At 43.8% G+C, this 24345-nt stretch overlaps 1 protein-coding gene and 1 pseudogene across 1 annotated transcript in view; both read right to left on the bottom strand.

Moving 5' to 3' along the window:
• The window catches only part of LOC149459097 (uncharacterized), an 82679-nt gene that overhangs the window by 20648 nt on the left and 37686 nt on the right, over positions 1-24345 (bottom strand). Inside the window, exons 2-6 of the mRNA XM_089681621.1 lie at positions 23655-23733; positions 15461-15589; positions 10770-10925; positions 6833-6926; positions 1998-2248 (exon numbers count right to left, since the gene is read on the bottom strand). Coding sequence (XP_089537747.1) covers positions 1998-2248; positions 6833-6926; positions 10770-10925; positions 15461-15589; positions 23655-23733 — 709 coding nt within the window. The remainder of the gene's footprint in view (positions 1-1997; positions 2249-6832; positions 6927-10769; positions 10926-15460; positions 15590-23654; positions 23734-24345) is intronic.
• Positions 21863-21983, bottom strand: LOC149459098 (U2 spliceosomal RNA; annotated as a pseudogene).

Raw genomic sequence — 24345 nt, 5'->3', positions numbered from 1 at the left:
AGGCAAGCTTGTTCCATCTGCTGGCTTGTATACAAGTTTGGGCAATTTTTAGATATTTTGCCAAGGCACCCCTGAAGAATTCTTAAGGCGCCCCAGGGTGCCTGGGCACCCTGGTTGAGAAAGGCTATACTAAACAATCTTTGGAGTCTCACAAACAAAATATCCCTGTATTTTGTATAATATGATTATTTTCTGAAACATAATTTTTTTTTTATATATAAAAAATGCAGCGCTCTTAGAAAATGATGAAAAGTATTAGTGAAACACAGTCCAATAAAAAAATTCTCCGTGATTCTCAGTGCAAATGGTAAAAATTCACACTAACCAGAAAACGCATAGGTAATACGCACATGTATATATATATCCTGAAGACTCCCCTCTCCTCTCAGGTCTGGTCAAAGAAATAGCTGGGAAAGATGGAAATCCTACGCCCTCATGTGGTGAAAGAATGGTCCAGCAGGTCAGAGAAGTATCAATCTGGATAAGCCTCCCCCTTCACAGGAGCTGCAACAGGGATCACTTAGGGCTGTAAGGATTGAAGTGCTCGGCCCACAATGTGACCGCACAGGATGGCCGGTCCTCCTCACCTCTGAGGTTCTCTCATTCTGATAGGCCGTCTTTTGGACACAGCGGATCACCGATCCACGGAAAGAGCCAAAGATGTCAGCTCGGTCATGTGATTAGCTGTGTCCAATCACAGCTGATCACAGGTAAACAGGGAAATGCCGGTTATCGGCATTTCTCTCCTCTCGAGCTGTCACGCTGACAGAGGAGAGGAGAGACGGTAATCGGCTATTCCGCAGAGGGGACATGTACACTGATCATCAGGGCACTGATGATCAGTGTGCCCTGATGATCAGTGTGGCCACAGAAGTGCCACCTGTCAGTGTCCATCAGTGCCAGCTGTCAGTGCTGAACAGTGCCACGTGCCAGTGCCCATCATTGCCACATCAATGCCAGATATCAGTGCCTACCAGTGCATATCAATGCCACATATCAGTGCCCATCTGAGCTGCCCTTCAGTGTCACCCATTAATGCCAGTCAGTGCCACCTATCAATGCCAATCAGTGCCACCTATCAGTGCTGCCAATCAGTGCTGCCTATCAGTGCCAGTCAGTGCCGCCTATCAGTGCCAGTCAGTGCCGCCTATCAGTGCTGCCTTTCAGTGCCCATCAGTGATGCCTGTCAATGCCAATGCCCATCAGTGCCACCTACCAGTGCCTCCTCATCAGTGCCCATCAGTGATGCCTGTCAATGCCCATCAGTGCCACCTATAAAGTGTTCATCAGTGCATCTTATCAGTGCCCACCTACAGCACATCAGTGAAGGAGAAAAATCACTTATTTACAAAATTTTATCACAAAAACTAAGAAAAAAATTATTTTTTTCAAAATTTTCAGTGGTTTTTGGTTTGTTTAAGAAAAAATAAAAACCCAGAGGTGATTAAATACCACCAAAATAAAGCTCTTTCTGTCACGAAAAAAGTATAAAAATGTCATATGGGTACAGTGTTGCATGACCGCGCAATTGTCATTCAAAGTGTGACAGCGCTGAGAGCTGGAAATTGGCCTGGGCAGGAAGGGGGTATAAGTGTCCTGTAGGTAAGCGGTTAAATCTTCATAGGTGCCTAAAAGTTTATGAATATTTAAGACTGAATATTCATATTGTTGCATGAACCAGTCCTGACTGATTTTCTTGAAGCTTCTCACTCTGATATCCACAACCAATTGCCGGCTACTGAAGGATACTAATTATAAGAAAATGGCAGTTGATGAGAATTCACATTTAATAATAAACATTAATTTGAAAAAAACACTGTGGTCATTTAAAATGCAAGCTCCATGATTCTGAGTTGAGATGAGATGAGTGAAAACATGGCCAGTCCCTTTCATATTTCTGTTTGTCCCTAGGTTCACAGTGGAGGTAGCACACCGATGTCAGACATGACAGTGCAGTCTGCCTTCAGTGACACACACCACCAAGCATATCCGCTTACCTTTGACGCCATCTTCATTTTTGGTTGAAGTCGTAGCAAAAGATGCAGTAGAAGTTTCAGTCATATGGCGGACTGTATGGACCCTGGGTGTTGTGTATTTCTGCTCCGCTGAAGAGATTGTCCTTGCATTGTCCGCAGACCTCCCGCTCTCCAAAGCATTATCTTTTTTCTCTGAATCCGGAGATGTTTTGCAAACTGTGTCTGTCATGGGGCTTCCTTCCCTTAAAGTCTTTTGTTGAAAGTCTGCACAGCTGGAAAAAAAAACAGTCACTGAGGGATTGTCATTGTGCAATGACATGGCAGTTTGCTGGGCCAATCCATTAATTTTAGGAAGTAGTGTTTTTCCTTTTATTTCTGGTTTTCTATCATCAAAGAGAAACTATTATAGTCTTTGATGTCTGTTTAAAAATTATTCTTTTTTTTTAAGTTTATACATTTTAAACTGTTTTGTATCTGTTCTGCTACACACACACAAACACACACACACACACACACACACACAAAATCTGATTATTTTTTTTTTTTTTAAACTAATAAATGACAAAGGATACCCAGAGCACTGTAGGTTAGCTAATGCATTGAGATAGGCTTTGTCTAAAGAAAACCTTTTGTAGAATATAAGATAAGGCTTTAATGACTCATTCAGGACTATATGTAAATCACAGCTTTAATTGATCTCTCGAAATGGGCTTTTTTATTCAACAGAAGATACATTCTTAGGCAAACTGAAGCCAAGATCTCAATCCCCTGGTTTAAAAAATAATTTGCAATATTTTAAATGTTACCTGGGAAAAAAAAAGGAAAATGCTGAGAAAAGTTTAGTCCTAACCATAATAAGCAATCAAAGAAAACATGTACAATAAAACTGTAGATTTCCTGTAAATTAATTAAATGTATATATTGATAATCAGTACACATGATCATTTTTTTGGTACCTAGAAGCAAGAATCTAACTTAAAAAAAGAATTCCAGTTATGGATTTTTATATAGCTACATTAGCCCAGCTTGGACCAATGTCCAAGCATATGCCTTACCTGTGGGATCCCTCTAGATGCTGGAAATCACTGTAGTAGGCACCACTACTACAGTGATCTCTACTAATTTCTGTGTCCCGTGATGAGCGGCGGCACTGCTGCATTGTAAACACAGGAGGTTTTTCTCTGGCACAGGTGCCATACAGAAATCAATTTGCATTTTCTCACTGAATACATAGTTACACAGTTAGTCTGGCTGAAAAAAGACAAAAGTCCCTCCAGTTCAACCATTAAAAAAAAAAAAAAGTTATAATCCTATACCCACAGTTGATCCAGAGGAAGGCAAAAAAAACCCAGCAAGGCACGATCCAATTTGCTCCTGCAGGGAAAAAAATTCCAAAGAATTCTCAGATTGGATGATGTGGAGAGCGTGACATCATTGCCCCACCTCTCCACTTCGTCCAATCATAGAACGCTTTGCATTCATTCCTGTGCTGAGGGGGTGACCTCCTGGGGGCAGCCGCTTGGTATGGGACCCTGGAGCAAGTGAAGATTACTGGGGTAGTAGCAGGGGTGGACTAACAACTCATGGGGCCCCCGGGCAATAGGGGATCATGGGGCCCCTGTGTCCTTGCCCAAACTCAAAAAAGCCTATGAAAAAGGTACCAGGGGCATCTCATGGGGCCCCCTACTGACCCCGGGCCCTCGGGCAGTGCCTGAGTTTCAAAATGGTCAGTCCACCCCTGGGTAGTAGTGATGTATACTTCAGTGATTTCCAGCTTCCAGTGGCATCAGCCAGGTACAGTATATAGATAGTTACATTGCCCAAGCTGCACCAATGTAACTGTATAAAATGCCATACCTGGAATTCTTCTTTAAAGATTTATGTTGAGAATGTACTTGCACTTGAAGTGTGACCATATAGGACAATCACACAAGTAGCAACTTGATAGTCTATAATGCATAAATAGTGTATAATTAAATGTTCCTTAAAAGGGGCGGACTGACCATTTGGAAACTCCTGCACTGCCCGAGGGCCCCGGGGTCAGTAGGGGGCCCCATGAGATGCCCCTGGTACCTTTTTCAAAGGCTTTTTTATGTTTGGGCAAGGACACAGGGGCCCCATGATCCCCTATTGCCCGGGGGCCCCATGAGTCGTCAGTCCGCCCCTGCTCCTTAAATACAAAGCAAAGGCCAGCGTTAAGTTTCCTTCTTGTACTGTCTGTCACAGCTTTAGGTGTCTGATGTGGACTTTCTATGACACGTACAAGCTGCGACTGCTTTCTTTTCACAGGAGATGACTTGTGGTATTCAGAATGTTATTTTCAGTTCTAGTGTGAAAGCTGCAGTGGGCAGTGAATCTGTGGTCAGCTTCTCTTTGTAACACTTTGTGGTCACGTTATTCTGTTTTAGTGCTGTGAAGCTAAACTGTAGAATGTGCTGTTTTCCTGGCTTTGCTCTGTAATTAATTTTTACACATACATCAGCTTGATGCAAATACTATTACCAATGTGTGTTATTTATTTATTTCAGGTACTTATATAGCGCCATCAATTTACGCAGCACTTTACATATATATTGTACATTCACATCAGTCCCTAACCCTCAAGGGGTGTACAATCTAAGGTCCCTAACCCTCAAGGGGTGTACAATCTAAGGTCCCTAACTCACATTCATACATACACATACTAGGGACAATTTAGACAGGAGCCAATTAACCTACCGGCATGTCTTTGGAGTGTGGGAGGAAACCCATGCAGGCACAGGGAGAACATGCAAATTCCAGGCAGGTGGAGCCATGGCTGGGATTTGAACCAGCGACCCTAGTACTGCCAGGTGGAAATGCTAACCATTTAGCCACTGTGCTACCCTGTGTTAATGTGTGTGTGTATGAGGATCGCAGCTCTACTCGACCAGTCCTTACAGTCAAAAGGTAAGGAGTGGCCTCAGCCTATAAGTGTCTGCTAAGCCACGCCCTCTGACGCAATTCTTTCTGCCCACCAGGAGCGAAATGTGTCAGAGGGTGTGGCTCAAAGTTCTGGGTGTGCTGTCTGACGAAGATGCCTGGATCCAAGAAATGGCTGAACAGAATTACAAACCTTTGTCAGGTATCGAGTTCAACTGTTTAACTCATGGGTGTCAAACAGGCGGCCCTCCAGCTGTTGTCAAACTACAAGCCCCATGAGACATTGCAAGATGGAAAGTTATGAGCATGACTCCCAAAGGCAGAGGCATGATGGGAATTGTAGTTTGACAACAGCTGGAGGGCCGTACACCCCTGTAAACTGATTGCTTGCCTGGAGTTTTGTTTTTTTTTCTTTTGTTTGCTAATGCTGAGAGTTTCAAACATTTTTACTATTGAATTCTTCCTTTTGTGAATGTCAGCTCATATTTTATTTATTTTAATTTAATTTATTTCAGGTATGTCAATTTACATATATATATTGTACATTCACATCAGTCCCTAACCCTCAAGGGGCGTATAATCTAAGGTCCCTAACTCACATTCATACATACACATACTAGGACCAATTTAGACAGGAGCCAATTCACCTACCAGCATGTCTTTGGAGTGTGGGAGGAAACCCACACAGGCACAGGGAGAACATGTAAACTCCAGGCAGGAGGTGCCGTGGCTGGGATTCAAACTGTCAACCCTAGTACTGCCAGGCAGAAGTGCTAACCCAGTGGTTCCCAACCTGTGGGTCGCGACCCCTTTGAGGGTCGAACGACCCTTTCGCAGGGGTCGCCTAAGACCATCGGAAAACACATATTTCTGATGTGTAAAGAGCAGCTACTGTGTAGAAAGCAGCTGCTGTGTTGAAAACAGCATATTGGAGGTAAAACGACACTTCATGAATTATAATTACTTGGTAAATAATTTTATGGTTGGGGGTCACCACAACATGAGGAACTGTATTAAAGGGTCACGGCATTAGGAAGGTTGAGAACCACTGTGCTAACCATTTAGCCAGAGTGCTGCTCACATTGGCAAACTGGATAAAGATTTTTAGATCCAGCTCTATTAAACTTAAAGATGATCCCTTGCATTTGGGCTGTGCTCACACGGCAAGGGTTAATTGCAAGTTTGGGTCTAGGGGACATAAAAAAAGAAGAAGATCTTACCTGATCCTCCATTCCTGCTGCTAGACTGGTCCCCTGGGGTCTTCCCCACCATGATCCACCAGTAAAAAGTCCTGACCTCATCAAGACCAATGCAGAATACATAGCCCCGCACTGGATGTGGTGACACAGAGAGACAGCTCACCACTGAATCATGGGGGAGCGCCATCTTCCAAGAGGATTAGGTAAGTAAAAGTGCCTCCCCTCTAAATGAGCAGTTAATTCTTGCAGTGCGAGTGCTGCCCCGTTGCATGGGAGGAACTTTCTGGAACTGGACTTTTAGAATTCAACATTGGTTCTGTTAGCAAATAAAGGATGTTATTTATGGGCAGCGCAGTGGCCAGGTAGTTAGTACTTCTGCCTAACAGTACTAGGGTCATTGGTTCAAATCCCAACCACGGCACCACCTGCCCAGAGTTTGCATGTTCTCCCTGTGCCTGTGTGGGTTTCCTCCAGGTACTCCAGTTTCCTTCCACACTCCAAAGACATGCTGGTAGGTTAATTGGATCCTGTCTAAATTGGCCCTAGTATGTGTATGTATGAATGTACAATATATATATGTAAGGCACTGCATAAGTTGATGGCAATATATAAGTACCTGTAATGAATAAAAATCAGTTTATACTCTTCAGATTGGGATTGTAGATTCTTGTTGAATCATTAGGATGATTTCTCTGGCCCATCAATATGGAGACTGTTTGGTCTGGAAGCATGCAATTATTAACACATAATACTCACTCGGTGTGTGGTTTACATTTTTCTGTGGCAGAGTTGATGTCGGAGTACGTGTCAGTGGGACATGCTACACATACCGTGTCATTTCCTGGAGTCCCTGAAAAATGCACAGAAAAGTTATTCATTGTATTAATCTGAGTTTCAATAACAGCACCATTGCAGGGACTAATCAGAAGGAGAGAATATCAGGCAGAGGTGCCTACAGATAACTGCTGCAACTTTTGTGACCCCCCAAGTCCAACCTGATGCCATTTTGATTGGATAAATCCAAGCCAGATCTATTTCACAGAGTGAGCACTGGTTAATATTGTAGGAGGAGTTTTCATTCTGCTCTGACTGTCCTATGAGGCTGCATGCCTCTGTCTGGACAGTGCTGATTGGCCCTGTGCTGATCACATGCACTCTCCCAAGAAAGAAAAAAATCTCTAGCAGTACACACCAAACTAAGCATGTGCAGCTTGCCCCCAAGGCTCTATTCTATCACCAGATGGATTGAGGACAGCAGAAGAAGGGGAAGATCGGAGAAGATAGGATCAAATATCCTTTTTACACAGTGCATAGGATTAACCCCTTAGGTCCCACAGTGAGTATAACAAGCATGCTTTACTGCATATACAGACTGATTTTACTGTTGTGAGTTTAAGTATAATGAGACTTTAATTTGCAAGGTTGCAAGATGCCCGGGTGGTGATTGAGTAACCTGTATGAAGAGCATGCAGAGAGTACAGTTGTGACCAAAATTATTCAACCCCCAATGCTGTAAAGGGGTTTAGGGACTATAGTGTACATTTGGAATTGTATTCAGAATCAAATCCTACAAGGACGTTGTAACTACCCAAATGCAACTAAAATGACATCAATTGTTTATGTAATACAGTAGTAAATGGTTCTTATGTGGTTTCTTCATTGCCACAATTATTCAACCCCTTAAAGACTACCACTCTGAAGAACAGAGGTTCATACAGGTGCTTTCCATCAGGTATTGAAAACACCTGTGGATGTCACCGAGCAGCAATCAAGCATAATAAGCACCAATTAGGCAGCTTTAAAATGACTGTGATACTCAGCTCCTTCTAGACATTTACTGGTGTGGTTACAAACATGGTGAAGGCAAGAGAATGGTCCAGGAAGACAAGAGAAGAGGTGATTTCTCTTCACAGGAAGGGCAATGGCTATAAGAAGATTGCAAAGATGTTAAACATACCAAGAGACACCTTAGGAAGCATCATTCGCAAATTCAAGGCAAAGGGCACTGTTGAAACGCTACCTGGTCGTGGCAGAAAGAAGATGCTGACTTCGACTGCTGTGCGCTACCTGAAGCGTAGAGTGGAGAGAAGTCCCCGTGTGACTGCTGAGGAACTGAGAAAAGATTTGTCAGATGTGGGTACAGAAGTTTCAGCCCAGACAATAAGACGCACACTGCGTAATGAAGGCCTCCGTGCCAGAACTCCCAGGCGTACCCCCTTGCTGTCTCCAAAGAATAAGAAGAGTCGACTGCAGTATGCCAAAAGCCATGTGGACAAACCACAAAAGTTGTGGGATAGTGTTCTGTGGACTGATGAAACAAAATTAGAACTGTTTGGGCCCATGGATCAACGCTATGTTTGGAGGAGGAAGAACAAGGCCTATGATGAAAAGAACACCTTGCCTACTGTGAAGCATGGTGGAGGGTCAATCATGCTTTGGGGCTGTTTTGCTTCTGCAGGTACAGGGAAGCTTCAGCGTGTGCAAGGTACCATGAATTCTCTTCAGTACCAGGAGATATTGGATGGAAACGTGATGCAGTCCGTCACACACCTGAGGCTTGGGAGACGTTGGACCTTTCAACAGGACAATGATCCCAAGCATACCTCCAAGTCCACTAGAGCATGGTTGCAGAGGAAAGGCTGGAACATTTTGGAGTGGCCATCGCAGTCACCAGACTTAAATCCGATTGAGAACCTCTGGTGGGACTTAAAGAAAGCAGTTGCAGTGCGCAAGCCTAAGAATGTGACTGAACTGGAGGCCTTTGCCCATGAAGAATGGGCGAAGATACCCGTAGATCGCTGCAAGACACTTGTGTCAAGCTATGCTTCACGTTTAAAAGCTGTTATAACTGTAAAAGGATGCTGTACTAAGTACTAAGATTGAATGTCACTTGGGGGTTGAATAAAACTGATAATGCTGTGAGCACAGAAAAGACATTTGTGGTTATTTCATTATAACTGTTATGTTATATTTGTCTGACCTACAAGTGCCTCTTTAATGTAAATGTAAGCAAGATGACTGAATGATCAAAAGCAATGTCAAACTGGCCAAAACACTCAATTTCAGTGGGGGTTGAATAATTTTGGTCACAACTGTATATAGCTGTCTAGTATAGTATATAGCTGTCTATGCGCATGTGCCGGTGTATGCAGCAATTAAGGAGCTGAGCCTCAAAAAAAGGTAGCGGAGATGTGCAGAGGTGCCAATCACAGGAGGAAATTCTTAAAATGGTTGTAAATCATAGACATGAAATATGAACAAAGCATACCTCTCTATAGTGTGTACTTATCTTAATGCAGAACACTATAGTTTTTCTCTCTTGCCTCATTCCTCTTCTATCTGCATGAGTCACTTCTGACAAATTTTCCTGACAGCAATACATAAAAAGGTGATAGGGAGGGTGCTCTAGCACACAGCCTGTGATTGATAGTCTCAGCTCTGGTCCTGTGTGCTGTGTGTGTAGGGGGGTGTGACTCTTCCCTCCAATCAGCTCTCAAAGCTCTCCTCACTCAGCTCTGCAGAGTGTAACTTCAACTTCCAGCCCCCTGTTTTCCAAATGTTCAGACAAGCTATATCAATTCTGAACAATGAGATCCCTCTGATGCTTTGGAAGTTCTCTGCGGACCATGGCTTTTGCTGTAGGATGCGACTAAGAAAATGTCAGGAAAGACCTACAGCTGAACATTATTAGGGGTTAATCAGAGGCACTGATGTGTACTGACTCCTATTTACATGATTTTGAATGTGATTGCTTAATTCTGAACACAGCTACATCCCCAGTTATAAGAGGGTGTGCACACTTATGCAACCACATTATTTTAGTTTTTTATATTTACTCCCCTCCCCCCTAAAAGATTTCAGTTTGTTTTCAATTGAGTTGTACAGTTTATAGGTCACATTAAAGGTGGGAAAAGTTCTGAAATTATTTATCTTTGTCTAATTTTTTTTACATCACAGAAACCTGACATTTTAACAGGGGTGTGTAGACTTTTTATATCCACTGTATAAAGGTTTACAACCACTTTAGGAGAATCTTGTATGACAACAATGGGGTTACATAGTTACATAGTCTGGCTGAAAAAAGACAAAAGTCCATCCAGTTCAACCATTAAAAAAAAAGTTATAATCCTACACCCACAGTTGATTCGGAGAAAGGCAAATGTACTAAAACTGGAGATTGCAAAATCTGGTGCAGCCCTGTATAGAAACCAATCAGCTTCCATTTTTTTTTTTTGCAAAGCTTAATTGAACAAACTGAGGTTAGAAGCCAATTGGCTACCATGCAGAGCTGCACCAGATTTTGCTCTCTCCAGTTTTAGTAAATCCACCCCATTGAGCCATAGCACACACATATAACCGTCAGCGTGTTTCATGGCTTACGCTGCCCATTTCATCAGGAAGGTATATTTGGATGCTAAAATATCAGTATGGCAAAATACTCACTTTTTTGAACATTCCTTTTTTTCACCAACTTTACAGACAAGCTTCAGATGGATTGCAAATTTACATACAGTTGTCTGACCATTGTGATCAAGTCCCGGTGGGCGGGGTGAAACGCATCAGGGGGCGTGGCCAGAACAGCGGCTGAGGTCATTCTTTAACCTTCTTTAACACTGGACTCCTGGGGTCAGTTGAGCAGTGTCCATCCCTTCACTAAGTGAAAATGTACTTTGGCTATATCTAGTAACTGTACCTTTTGTATGTACTCCCTGCCCAGGTGGGCACTCCCTGTGCCGCTCGCACCGCGCACACGTTTTATCTAGAGAGCTCTGGCAGTAGTATCCATCTTGGCACTGGCAGACTGCATCCGTCTGCATGGAGCAGCTCTGAATCGCCACAAGCAGATCTTCTGTGAATGAAATGTTTGATTGTAAATTGCTGAAATAGAGGTAATCAAACATGTTTTCCTATGGAAACCTTTCTTCAAGGATCTCTGTTTCTAGAACAAACACACAATCAGGGGCAGACTGACAACTCATGGGGCCCCTGTGTCCTTGCCCAAACTCAAAAAAAAGCCTATGAAAAAGGTACCAGGGGCATCTCATGGGGCCCCCTACTGACCCCGAGTTTCCAAATGGTCATTCCACCCCTGCACACAATACATGACTGCTGCAGCACCTAGAGTTCCCTACATATACATGCAATGGGGGGGATTTACTAACACTGGAGCACTCGGCCTTTTGGCTAAGATCAAGTGTAGTATCTGTTCTTATCAGTGTCCAGTGGGGGTGCTCCACGGCCATTCTAGCTTTGCGGGGATGGCTGTTGTATAGTACCCCTGCTGGAATGATGGGGGTCTGGACGGCTAGTACCGGGGGAACAGAAAGCGTGGTGCCCACGAGTAGTAGCTGAGTAATTTTCCCGAGGAGACCGGAAGGACCCAGTTCCTCCTGATTTGAGCGGATCTACCTTGTCTGGCCAGGGGTCGGGAAGGCAGAAAGTCCGCAAACCAGTGCCCCCTGAGTAGTCGCCTCAGGGGTGCCCTACGTAACACCTGGGTGTGGGACCCCACAGTGTGAAAATGGCACATGGTCACTGAGTTTACAACTTTTCCTGCACAGCGCCCTTAGGACCAGGCCTTCTGGCTAAGTTCAGGGCAATTTTTGCTACAGGCCTCAGGCCCTGGTCTGTGTACAATTTGGCACGACCACTTTTTTATTTTCTATTTATTTAATTTATTCACCTCCCACGTTTTGTCACTTTTTCTTACTTATGTGTGTGTTTTCTTTCTCACAGGATGGAGGGTGTGGGTCCTCGGGCCTGCCCTGAAGTCTAGGGGGAGGATGTGTGGCCTTTTGGTTCCTTCCTCCCCTGTCCCTAGGGGGTTTTCTCTCCAGGATAGCCCCCTGGCCAAGTACTGAGTGGCTGGCTTCGGCTGGCCACAAGGAACGGTGGTCCACCACGCCTTTTGGCCAGGAGGACCAAATGGGAACCTTGTCCCTGTCAGGAGCTTTGTGCCCCGGGGGGTCAGGGTATTGGTCCATCCCCTTCGGGGGAAAGACAAAGCACACCCCTAAGTGCACTTTTTCGTGTGGTGTTTTACACTTGCACTTTTTTTGCGATTCACTTACGGGTTTTTTCGTTATCTGCACATTTGCGGACTTAAAAAAAAAAAACACTGGAGCGCTCAGGGTCTGGTGCAGCTGTGCATGGTAGCCAATCAGCTTCTTCAATTAAGCTTTGACAATAAAACCTGGAAGCTGATTGGTTTCTCTGTACAGCTGCACCAGATTTTGCACTCTCCAGTTTTAGTAAATCTCCCCCAATGTCTTGCTGTGACAGCACTAACATGTATGAGGCTAGGTGTACACCTATGCAGTTTGCATTTTATCTGTTTCTGCAGTGCATTTTGCACCTGCATTTTTGCAACATTTTTGAAGTGTTTTTTTTTCCTTGTTGCTAGGCAGATTTAAAACGCAGCAAAAACGCACTACATGCTTTTTTGCAGTGTTTCCATTGAAGTCAATAGAACCAAAAATGCTACTTTTTGCATTCAAAAAAGTCCCTGGCCCTTTCCAAAAAATGCACGGAGATGTGAACGTGTCCCACAGGAAATCATGTTAAATGGACTATAGTGCGTTTCTGCAAAATGCAAAATGCTGGGTGTGAACCTAGCGTAAGACTGGAAAGAGGGCTCTGGGGTTCTCTGGTATCAAAATAATTTCTTTCCAATGCAAAAAATACACATGCTTTAATTTTGAATTCCGCATACACATAACTGGGGAACCTATGAACTGTGGGGTGTATTTATAAAAAATTAGAACAGAAACTCATTTGGCTTGGTTCACATTGATGTGGTGCGGAATTTGCAGTGTTTTCTGTGCAAATTCAACACCGCATTAGAATTGCATCGCATTCATGCGAACCACTGTGGGTATGTATGTTAACAACCCCCCTGAAATTGGTCTGCAAAACGCGCTGCGAAGTGCAGAATCGGATTTCATAGGTGTGAATACCCATGCGATCCGATTCTAGTGTGGACCCAAAAAAGGGTCCTGCACCTCTTTGGTGCGGGTACGGTGTGATTTGAGCCATACAAAATGTATGGCTGTAATCGCACCACACACAAATCGCATGTGATTTGAAAAGGAATGCGGTGCAGTTCCTGTGCGAATCATATGTGATATACCGCGTCGTATATATGTGAACCCAGCCTTAGTGAACTTGTTCTGTGTGAATTGGGCAAAAATGTATGTTCTTTAGGCTATTTCCTCTTCTGAATTAATATTCTTTTATTATGGGCAGTAGAAAAATAGCACATTATAATCACTATATGGCAATGAAGAGCATGGGAAACAAATATGTCTTTGTAACGAGATAGAATGTAACAATTCCAAAGGATGCTAGAGGGAATCAGTAAATATTTGTAACCATTGGCTACATTTGTTTGCTAATTCTCTCTAGCATTCTCTAAATTAAAAAAAATAATTCCCAAAGCTTCGTGCACACAGGACGTTCTAATACCACCCCTCCTCTGGGCAGCAGCATTTTGGCAGAAAAAACACCTGATACTGGTGTTTTACAAGCATTTATATATGTTTACAAGCATCAAGCACATGGGCATTAATTCATTTCATTGGCCAGAATAATAATATTTTTCTGGCCATTGAAATGAATTAACGCTCAAGCGCTAAACACACCTAGGTACGTTTAGGCACATTTAGATGCGTTTACACATGTCAAGCGGTTTTTCTACCAAAAAGGATGAGCTCCTGGATGCACTGACCCTGTTTTTTTTTCCTGCTGGTAAACCCTGACACCCCTAAGGCCTCATGCACACTATAAACATTTTCAGGATTTTATTCACAGGGCAATTTAGATGCAGAAAAAAACATCACTTGTGCATTCAGAAGAGGAACTTTTGAGCATAAACAAACGCTGAAAAGCTCCCTAATGCGCATTAACATGAGTTAACGCCTGGCGCATTCATGCATTCTAATGCCCAGAATTCTGAACAAACTCCTGTAGGAGAAAACAGTGTCAATAGCATGCAGTATGCATGAGGCCTAAGTGTGTTTTCATAATGAAAATGATTCTTAGTGTTATGGTATGGGGCAAAAACTATATATATATACACACTATATTGCCAATCCCTCTCAATCATTGGATTCAGGTGTTCCAATCACCTCCATGGCTACAGGTGTATACAATCAGCACCTAGGCATGCAGACTGCTTCTACAAACATTTGTGAAAGAATGGGTTGCTCTCAGGAGCTCAGCCACCAAGTGGTAGGCCACGTAAAATTACAGCGCGGGTCAGCGCATGCTGAAGCGCACAGTGCACAGAAGTCGCCAACTGTATGCAGAGTCAATAGCTAAAGACCTCCAAACTTGGTGTGGCCTTCAGATTAGCACAACAACAGTGTGTAGAGAGCTTCATGGAATGGGTTTCTATGGCCAAGCAGCTGCATCCAAGCCTTACATCACAAAGTGCAATGCAAAGCGACAGATGCCATGGTGTAAAGCATGCTGCCACTGGACTCTAGAGCAGTGGAGATGTATTCTCTGGAGTGACGAATCACGCTTCTCTGGATGGCAATTCGATGGACGTGTCTGGGTTTGGCAGTTTGGCATGAGAATGGTACTTGCCTGACTGCAATGTGCCAAGTGTAAAGTTTGGGGGAGAGGGGATTATGGTGTGGGGTTGTTTTTCAGGGGTTGGGCTTGGCCCCCTAGTTCCAGTGAAGGGAACTCTTAAGGCGTCAGCATAACAAGACATTTTGGACAATTTCATGCTCCCAACTTTGTGGGAAGAGTTTGGGGATGGCCCCTTCCTGTTCCAACATGACTGCCCACCAGTGCACAAAGCAAGGTCCATAAAGACATGGATAAGCGAGTTTGGGATGGAGGAACTTGACTGGCCTGCACAGAGTCCTGACCTCAACCCCACAGAACACCTTTAGGATGAATTAGAGCGAAGACTGCTAGGCAGGCCTTCTCGTCCGGCATCAGTAAGGAAGAATGGCCAAATCTTCCCATAGACATCCACCTAAACCTTGTGGACGGCCTTCCCAGAAGAGTTGAAGCTGTTATAGCTGCAAAGAGCGGGGCCAACTCAATATTGAACCCTACGGACTAAGACTGGGATGCCATTAAAGTTCATGTGCGTGTAAAGGCAGGCGGCCCAATACTTTTGGCAATATAGTATATATTATATATATATATATATATATATATATATATTTATTTTTATTTTTTTTCTAAAGATGCCCTATGTGGATCCTCATGAAGAAGTCCGAATTGTATTCTGTTTGGTCAATCTTCAGCTTGCTTAAGGGAATTCACATTGGTTGAAATCTGAAATACCACAGCATATACACAGAGAAGAGAGAGCAATCCTGTATTGTATGTAGGGCAATCTTGACAAAACAGAGAAGCCGTTACCTCTATAACACTTAGTACAAGTTGCACATTCAGGAGGCGATCTGTTCCAGTTAATGAAAAAGCCGTCATCACAATGATCTGCACATTCCTTTTTAATGTCCTGAATACAAGCGGAGCGTTTCACCATACCTGGAAGAAAAAGGTGGCAACAGTGAGAATGGTAACATTCAGTCTTGTGCCCTTTTATCCTGTCATTGGAGAGTAATTATTGCAATATTTTCCAAAAATCATTTCTGATGTAACTTTTACATTTATACATAATTGTTATTTTGTTATATTTAGAGATTTGTAGGTTCGTCATTAGAGTATTTAGCTATTACAGTGAGCCTGCCTAACATTGACTGAGATAGATATCAGCCACACAGGGACTGTATTGTTTTCAGTGAGTCAGTCAACTCATTGACTTGCATTGTGAGAAGAAGCAGTAACCCCAGGTTCACACCTAAGTGTTTTCTGCAGCATTTTGTGTTTTGCAGAAATGTAGTACAGTCTATTTAACATGATTTCCTATGGGACATGTTCACACCTGTGCGTTTTCAGCTGCTGCATTTTTGGTTCTATAGACTTCAATAGGAACGCTGCTGAAAAGCATGAATTGCATTTTTTATGTGTTTAGTGTTTAAAATCTGCCCAGCAACAAAAATGTAAAAAATGAAAAAAATAAAAATAAAACGCATCAAAAATGCGGCAATAATGCAAGTGCAAAAACACAAACGCAATGCAGAAAGGCAACCTGCATAGGTGTGAACATAGACTAAAGCACAACCATTGTGCAGTGCTGCAAAGCAGGAAGCAGAGTATGTAAAAGGCAATATGGTTCCTCCTATGTACATATGTGGTTAGAAACTATACATAGAAAGAAGGACTAATAAAGTGATATTAAAGATCATACTTACCTGCTCTGTGCAGTGGTTTTGCACAGAGCAGCCCTGATCCTCCTTTTCTTGGGTCCCCAGGCAGCGCTCCTGGCCCCTCCCTCCTGCCAAGTGCCCCCAGAGCAAGCAGCTTGCTCTGGGGCACCCAAGCAGGCTCGCCCCTGAGCCGAAGCTCTGCTTTTCCTTTCACACAAGGAGCTGTTGCTCGGCCCCGCCCCTCCCTCTCCTCATTAGTTCACTGGCTGTGATTGACATGGCTACTGCTGCTGTCTCCGCCAATGAAGAGGGAGAGTCCTTGGAGAGCTGAGGCTCTCGTGCACATCGCTGGATCGAGATGGGGCTCAGATAAGTATTGGGGGGCTGAGGGGGCTGCTGCACACAGAAGGTTTTTCACTTTCATGCATAGAATGTATGAAAGTAGAAAACCTTGAGCCTTTACAGCCACTTTAATAATAGAAACAAGGATTTAAGGATAGACATCGAGCATATCAAGTTTTCATTTGTAGTAAAAAAAAGAAACAGTGAACAGACTTCACATTCACACCAAATGCGGCTTTGAAAATGCGCTACTTCAGCTGTGAGGCTTTAAAAATAGTGCAGGAACATTTTTCTAAATCGGTGCAAGTCGCAGTCACACCGATTTGAACCTTATATGCGTTTTCTAGAATGATAACATTCCTAGAACATTTGGATAATTGTTGGGTCATGATCCGCCAATCCTGCTGATCTAGAGTGCCCCCAAGTTCCGACTGCCAACGCTGGTGATAACAATGGATTGGAGGAGTTCTATGAGAAATAATGGAGGAGTAGACCAGGGAAATTAAGCCCGGAGCATGGGGTCTATGTCTACATTGACTTTCAAAGGGGGTCAACCTGTAGGGTCCCGAATGTGTCTGTATTAATGTATTGATAAAGTGGCGGAGTTGAAGGTATCCAAAATGTTAATCACACCGATTTGAATGGCACAAATAGGGTGCGAATTGTCATGCGATTTTGAACTGTCAAATTGCATTGATGTTAACCAGGGCTTAAAGTTTTGCCAAATGGCAATTAAGTGGCTTTTTTAAATTCTCCTATAACAAGTGTTTTTTTTTGTTTATTTTAAAAAATGCTGAAAGATTTCTCAACTGACTCCAGTAACCTCAATGATATTATCTCTATTTGGTGCAAATTTTGAAGGTTGCAAGTCTAATCTTCAACTGTATCCTCCTGCATCACCCCCCCTTCCCCGGGCCTTAGACCATCTTAAAAATGAGGATTGTCGTTTATCGCTGATCTCATTACAGAACTGTTACCAGCATGTGAGCCCTGACCATGTTCTGAAAGTTGAGACAGATTCTGAAACCAAAAGACGACTGCGGCCCGCAGTAGCATCTCTTTATAAATAGCAGTTTCGAATAGCTACACATTTTTTTATTGGGGCGCGCCGTTTCTCGTTTTGAGCATCATCTATCTCTGTTCAAAGTTACTGTAACATGACTGTTCCTGTCGACCAAAGAAAGCGTGCAGAGTAACCGCAAAGCCACCCCCCAACTCCGGAGTATCGGAAGACTTCGATGTCAGAGTAAAAATAGTAAATGTTCTGATCTATACTGATTTATAAATATGTCTACTGTTGGATCTACTGCTGTGGCTAACCGTGACCATGGCCAATGAAGATCTACAGTGCCTTAAAAAAATCTTCACGTTACAGCCAAAAACGTAAATGTATTTTATTGGGATTTTATGTGATAGACCAACACAAAGTGGCACATAATTGTGAAGTGAAAGGAAACTGAGAAATGGTTTTCAACATTTTTTACAAATAAATCTGTGAAAAGTGTGGTGGCATTTGTATTCAGCCCTCCAGAGTCGATACTTTGTAGAACCACCTTTTGCTGCAATTTCATCTGCAAGTCCTTTTGGAGATGTCTCTACCAGCTTTGCACATCTAGAGAGGGTCATTTTTGCCCAATCTTCTTTGCAAAATATAGTTACATAGTTAGTCTGGCTGAAAAAAAGACAAAAGTCCATCCAGTTCAACCATTAAAAAGAAAGGTTATAATCCTATACCCACAGTTGATCCAGAGGACGGCAAAAAAACCCAGAAAAGCACGATCCAATTTGCTCCTGCAGGGGAAAAAAAATCCTTCCTGATCCCCCTCTGGATCAACTTTACCTATAAATGTTAGTATCCAGTTATATTCTGTGTATCCAAGAAAGAATCCAGGACTTTCCTACAGCATTCCACTGAGCTGGCCAGAACCAACTCTTGAGGGAGTCTATCCCACATTTTCACAGCTCTTACTGTGAAGAAACCTTTCCGTGTTTGGACATTAAACTTCTTTTCCTCCAGACATAAAGACGTAAAATAGCTCAAGCTCTGTCAGATTGGATGGAGAGCGTCTGTGAACAGCAATTTTCAAGTCTTGCCACAGATTCTCAATTGGATTTAGGTCTGGACTTAACATTCTATGCTTTGATCTACACCATTCCATTGTAGCTCTGGCTGGATGTTTCGGGTCATTATCCTGCTGGAAGGTGAAACACCGCCCCAGTCTCAAGTCTTTTGCAGACTCTAGCAGGTTTTCTTCTAAGATTGCTCTGTATTTGGCTCCATCTATCTTCCAATCAACTCTGACCAGCTTCCCTGTCCCTGCTGGAGAAAAGCATCTCCACAACATGATGCTGCCACCACCATGTTTCACATTGGGAATGGTGTGTTCAGGGTGATGTGCAGTGTTAGTTTTCCGCCACACATAGCGTTTTGCTTTTAGGCCAAAAAGTTCAATTTTGGTCTCATACATGTTTTTTGGGGGGGATTTTATGTGATAGACCAACACAAAGTGGCACAAAATTTCAAGGGGTATGAATACTTTTTCAAGGCACTGTAAGTGGTGTACCGTGGCGCTGCACCAGCTTTATTATTATGGCAAAGAATGTAAATATGGCACCAATGACTTCCTGCATATTTATGCGGCAATACTGTGAAAGCTCTATATTTCTGGAAACAGAGGATTATGGGAAAAAAAAGTAAGCAATAGCAGCCAAGATGGCTCAGCAAGTTTATCCTCCTGCAGAATAGTTAGATGACTATACTGACTCCACACCAGCTTCATGGTCACAAGTACATAGGACCATGGGAAACAATGTGGAGGTGGCAGTGATGATAATTTAGCATATTTTTGCTCCTACTGGACCGTCATGTCTCTACGTTCAAGAAAATTGTGAGAAAACGGTATCTGACCACACATCAGGTTTCCTGATGTCTTCATTCTTTGTCAGCAAACTGAGGCAACGGAGTTGTCTCTGCCCCCTGCAACATCATAAGTTCATAGCTAAAATTCTACTCTCTCCAAGAGACTGTGTTCCCATAACTAGACCTCTGAACTAAAGGTAGGGACTTGAGCGGACTCTGTGACAAGTCAAGAGAGGAAATTTAGAAGTATTGATACAAGTTTCTATTTTCCTGAAGTCTTCTGTCAGCATACTGATGGGGAATAAGTAGAACAACACAAGGGAGGAAATGGTAAAACAATGGGATGGATTTACTAAAACCGGAGAGTGCAAAATCTAGTGCAGTTGTGCATGGTAGCCAAACGGGTTCTAGTTTCAGCTTGTTTAATTTAGCTTTGACAACAAAACCTAGAAGCTGACTGGTTTCTGTGCAGAGCTGCTCCAGATTTTGCACTCTATAGTTTTAATACACCAACTCCAATGCATTTATGATCCAAAGCAGAATGCAAAACCAAAGATAGCTGCTAGATTCTGCGTATGCCCAAGAGAACTGCATGCGCATAATAATGGGAATTGGTCACACACCCCTGAAAGTGAAAGAGGAACCTGAACAAAATGATGTGCATTTCAACAGCCGCCATAGTTGAAAAAAGAGCTGAGAGAAGTCTCAAGAGGAGAAGTGAACAAAACTGGGAAAATAAGTGTAGCGTCCTCTTAGATAGGTGCTGGATTAGATAAATTTAGTTACTAGATCACCGTAATCAGTTGAGCTGCATGTGATTATTGTGGTCTGCTGTGTACTTCACTGGCTGCAGGACGAACTGTTTCCCACTGTCTCTCTGGAGGGCTCTGGAATATAGTGAATTGGGAGAGTCAAATCAGCAGCTAAATATTTATGCAGTCCTAGCCAGTCCCTGGGGAAAGGTGCCCAGATGGTAGCTGGGATGGAGCATAAATAGCTTGACACCTGGAACAGAGGGCTTCTTGGACTAGAGGAAAAGATCCCAGCATTCTGGGCAGGCCTGCCATGTGTCTGCTGCTCATTGAGGTCCCAATTTTATTTTCTGCTGAGATTTGCTGGAGCTGACTGGCTGGATGTTCTCTTGAGGGATCTGATCTTAATAATTCACAGGCGAGGTATCTGAAAGACAATGGATGGAGGCGTCCAATTATCCAAGGAAATTTGTGAGTAAAGATTATTGTGGGAGATCCCAGTGACTATGTTCTGCTACTATCTACTATCTATCTGCTGGTACTAGACTCAGCGTTGCCCAAAGGGGACATTGTTCATATTATTTGCTGCTGTAAGGACTGCGCTCAAATTCTTTAGATGGAAGATTAGTGTCTTCAAGTTGCTGCTTAAAGTTGCTGGAGTATCCCACAAATACCCTTCACCCATTCAAGTCTTCGTTCTGCAATAAAGCATTGGAAAAGTATACCCCAAGACCGATCATTGAGCCAAAACAGTGACTGTGTCCGTGTGCCTGGCTGCTGGTGCATCTGTTAGGAAAGAGCCTTGGGACCTAAACAGCAGCTTCTACAGGAGTGAGAGCTACATACGTAAAACAGAAAGAGGGGTCAGCTATGCAGTATAAACAGGTGATACCACGCTTGCCATATGACAACCCCAAAAAATTGTGCACTGGCTAGGCCCTGAGGCCTGTAGCATAAAAATTGCCCTGGACTTAGCCAAAAGGCCTAGCCCTAAAAGGCGCAGTGCAGAAAACTTTTTTGAAACAGTGACCATGTGTTACTAACAGTTTTTGAAACACGTAGGATCCCATGCCCATGTGCTACTAACAGCACCCCTGAGGCGAACTACTCAGCAGGCACTGCTCCGCAGACTCTCTGCCTCCCCAGATAAGGTAGATCCATTCAAATCAGGAGGAACTAGTACCCTCCCAGTTTTCCCACTCACTCCTGGGCCACAACTGCCTGTGGGCATCACGGTTTCTGTTCCAGCCGGTACTAGCCTTCAGAGTCCCCATCATGCCAGCAAGAGTACTATACAGTATGCTCAAGCAGCAAGAATGACAGCGGAGCACCCCTACCGGACACTGATAATAACAAATTTTTTTTTAAGTCCCCCATGTGTTACTAAGAGCACCCCTGAGGCAACCACTCAGGGGGCACTGTTCCGCTGACTCTCTGCCTCCCCGGCCCCTGGCCAGAGAAGGTAGATCAATTCAAATCAGGAGGAACTTGGCCCCTCCGGCTTTCCCGGGGGAATTACTCCCGGGCCCCAACTGCCTGTGGGCACCATGGTTTCTGTTCCAGCCGGTACTAGCCTTCAGAGCCCCCATCATTCCAGCAGGGGTACTATATAGCCAACCATCCTCGCCAAGAAGGAAGAATGATGGCGGAGCGCGCCTACTGGACACTGATAAGAACAGATACTACACTTGATCTTAACCAAAAGGCCGAGAAGCGGCGAGAATGCTACTTAATTACATCACATATGGTAAGTAGCATTTACATTAGGGGTTCCTCAAGATTTTGCATATTTTCAAAGTATGACATGACTACAAAAAGTAAAGAAATGCTGCTTTAGATTAACTGCTAAATGATGTCAAATGCAAAGAAGACTTTTGGTTCATTCCTCCCCTGTTCCGGGGGGCGTCTCTCTTCAGGAGAGCCAACTGACCTAGTACTTGGTGGTCGGCTTCAGCTAGCCACAAGGAAAGCTTTCAAATGACAGCGCTGTGCTTAATCCTTTAATCTTCGGAGCAGCCAGGAGGGCTGGTAGTGTCTGCGGGCTCTGGAGCTGGGAGCAGTTCTACAGGGGAGAGGAGTCCCTCGCCCATAAGGGGCTGTTTCTACTGATCCACAAAGACTGACAGCTTTCAAGGAAAAAAACAGTCCAGGATCTGTTTCTGTAAATAGGAAGGAAGTTGTCCCCGTGCATTGATTCAGTCAAGGTGGGCATCCCGCAGGGGCGGACTGACCATTTGGAAACTCGGGCACTGCCCAAGGGCCCGGGGTCAGTAGGGGGCCCATGAGATGCCCCTGGTACCTTTTTCATAGGCTTTTTTGAGTTTGGGCAAGGACACAGGGGCCCCATGATCCCCTATTGCCCGGGGGCCCCATGAGTTGTCAGTCCGCCCCTGGCATCCCATAATCCCTATTACCCCATCCAAGTTATTTCCCCTAATAAAATAAAAATCAAGCTCGTGGACTGTTCACTGGCTTTGGATGCGTTGTGCCTGGGTGTGCAGAACTTAGGGGGACCTAGAAACACAGCGGTCCTCAAAAGGGTAATGCTACATGTATTACTTGGAGTTTTTGGTAATTAGCATCATATGATTTAGAACAACAGAGAAAACAAACTTCATTAAAACAAAGAAAAGACAGTCCAAAAAAATGTATGCCTACTAACATCAATGTCCCCATCAAAGCCTCCCTTAAAGCGCAGTCCTGAGAGTTCCCCCTTGCATCAGAGTCACCATCAGAGCTCTGATTCCCATAAGAGTCCCCCTTTACATCAGAATCCCCCCTTACATCAGAGTTCTTAACAGAGCCCCCTGTTACATCAGGGTTAGCATAAGAGTCCCCCTTACGTCAGAATCCCCCCTTACATTTGAATTCCCATCAAAGCCACCCTTACTTCAGAGTTCTTAACAGAGTCCCCTGTTACATCAGAGTCCCCACTTACATTAGAGGGACAGTTAAAATCTTGCAGTGGTTATTTACTAATACTTGACCGCAAAAGAGTGCAAAATCTGGTTCAGCTCTCCATAGAAACAAATCAGCTTCCAGATTTGATTGTTAAAGTGTAATTGAACAAGATGAAACTAAAAGCTGATTGGCTGCCATGCACAGCTGCACCAGATTCTGTACGCTCCAGTTTTAATAAATCCTTCCCATAGTCTGGAGACCCCTGCTCTAGAACATGGAGCTAAATGCCACCATATGCATGGACATAGACTATAACGGAGTTGCGTTTAGATCCGTAAAAAAAAAAAAGAAAAACGCTGTATGGATCGGAACCCGGTGTTTTTGCATCTCTTAATGAACTATGAACTCTTAAACTGTATGTGTTGCAGGATCCACAAGTACTATATAAACATTGGCAATAAGTAATAAATCGGCATTTTATGACTGACCTTCAGGACACTTCCCACAGCATTGTCTGAGAGTTTGGTCGTAGTATTCATGTTCACGACATGCTGAAGCGGTTGTTACCTAAAAAATAAAATGGCAGATTGTTCTGAGATCATAGGACATTGTGAGTTCAATCAAACACTTACACCTTCTTCAAAGGAATATCAGATCAGATATGAATGCTCTTATTGGCATTACAAGATTTTGCCTGGCCCCTGGCAACTCTGACATGATGAGGGGCTTCTGATGTGAAAGAAGGGCTCTGATGCGATGGGGGCAGGGGCGGACTGACCATTTGGAAACTCGGGCACTGCCCGAGGGCCCGGGGTCAGTAGGAGGCCCCATGAGATGCCCCTGGTACCTTTTTCATGGGCTTTTTTGAGTTTGAGCAAGGACACAGGGACCCCATGATCCCCTATTGCCCGGGGGCCCCATGAGTTGTCAGTCCGCCCCTGCACTCCTTTATATTAGAGGACTACCATCAGATCAGAAGCCTGTTCACATCAGACATCTTCGGCCCCTGAAGGAGTGCTTTGTTGAGAAGAAGGGGCTCTGATGTGAAAGGGGTGGGAATTCTGATGTGAAAGAGGGGCTCTGATGTGAATGAGTTCTCTGATCTGAATGGGGGGCTTTGATGAGAAAGGGGGACTCTGTTGTGATGGAGGCTTCTGATGAGAAAGGGGGGCTTTAATG

This window comes from Staurois parvus, unplaced genomic scaffold (assembly GCF_062004578.1).
Source record: "Staurois parvus isolate SC_StPar_1 unplaced genomic scaffold, SC_StPar_1.0 ptg000274l, whole genome shotgun sequence".
Taxonomy (NCBI): Eukaryota; Metazoa; Chordata; class Amphibia; order Anura; family Ranidae; genus Staurois; species Staurois parvus.
Note: the sequence above shows the minus strand (reverse complement) of the source record. Positions and strands in the feature narration are given on the sequence as shown.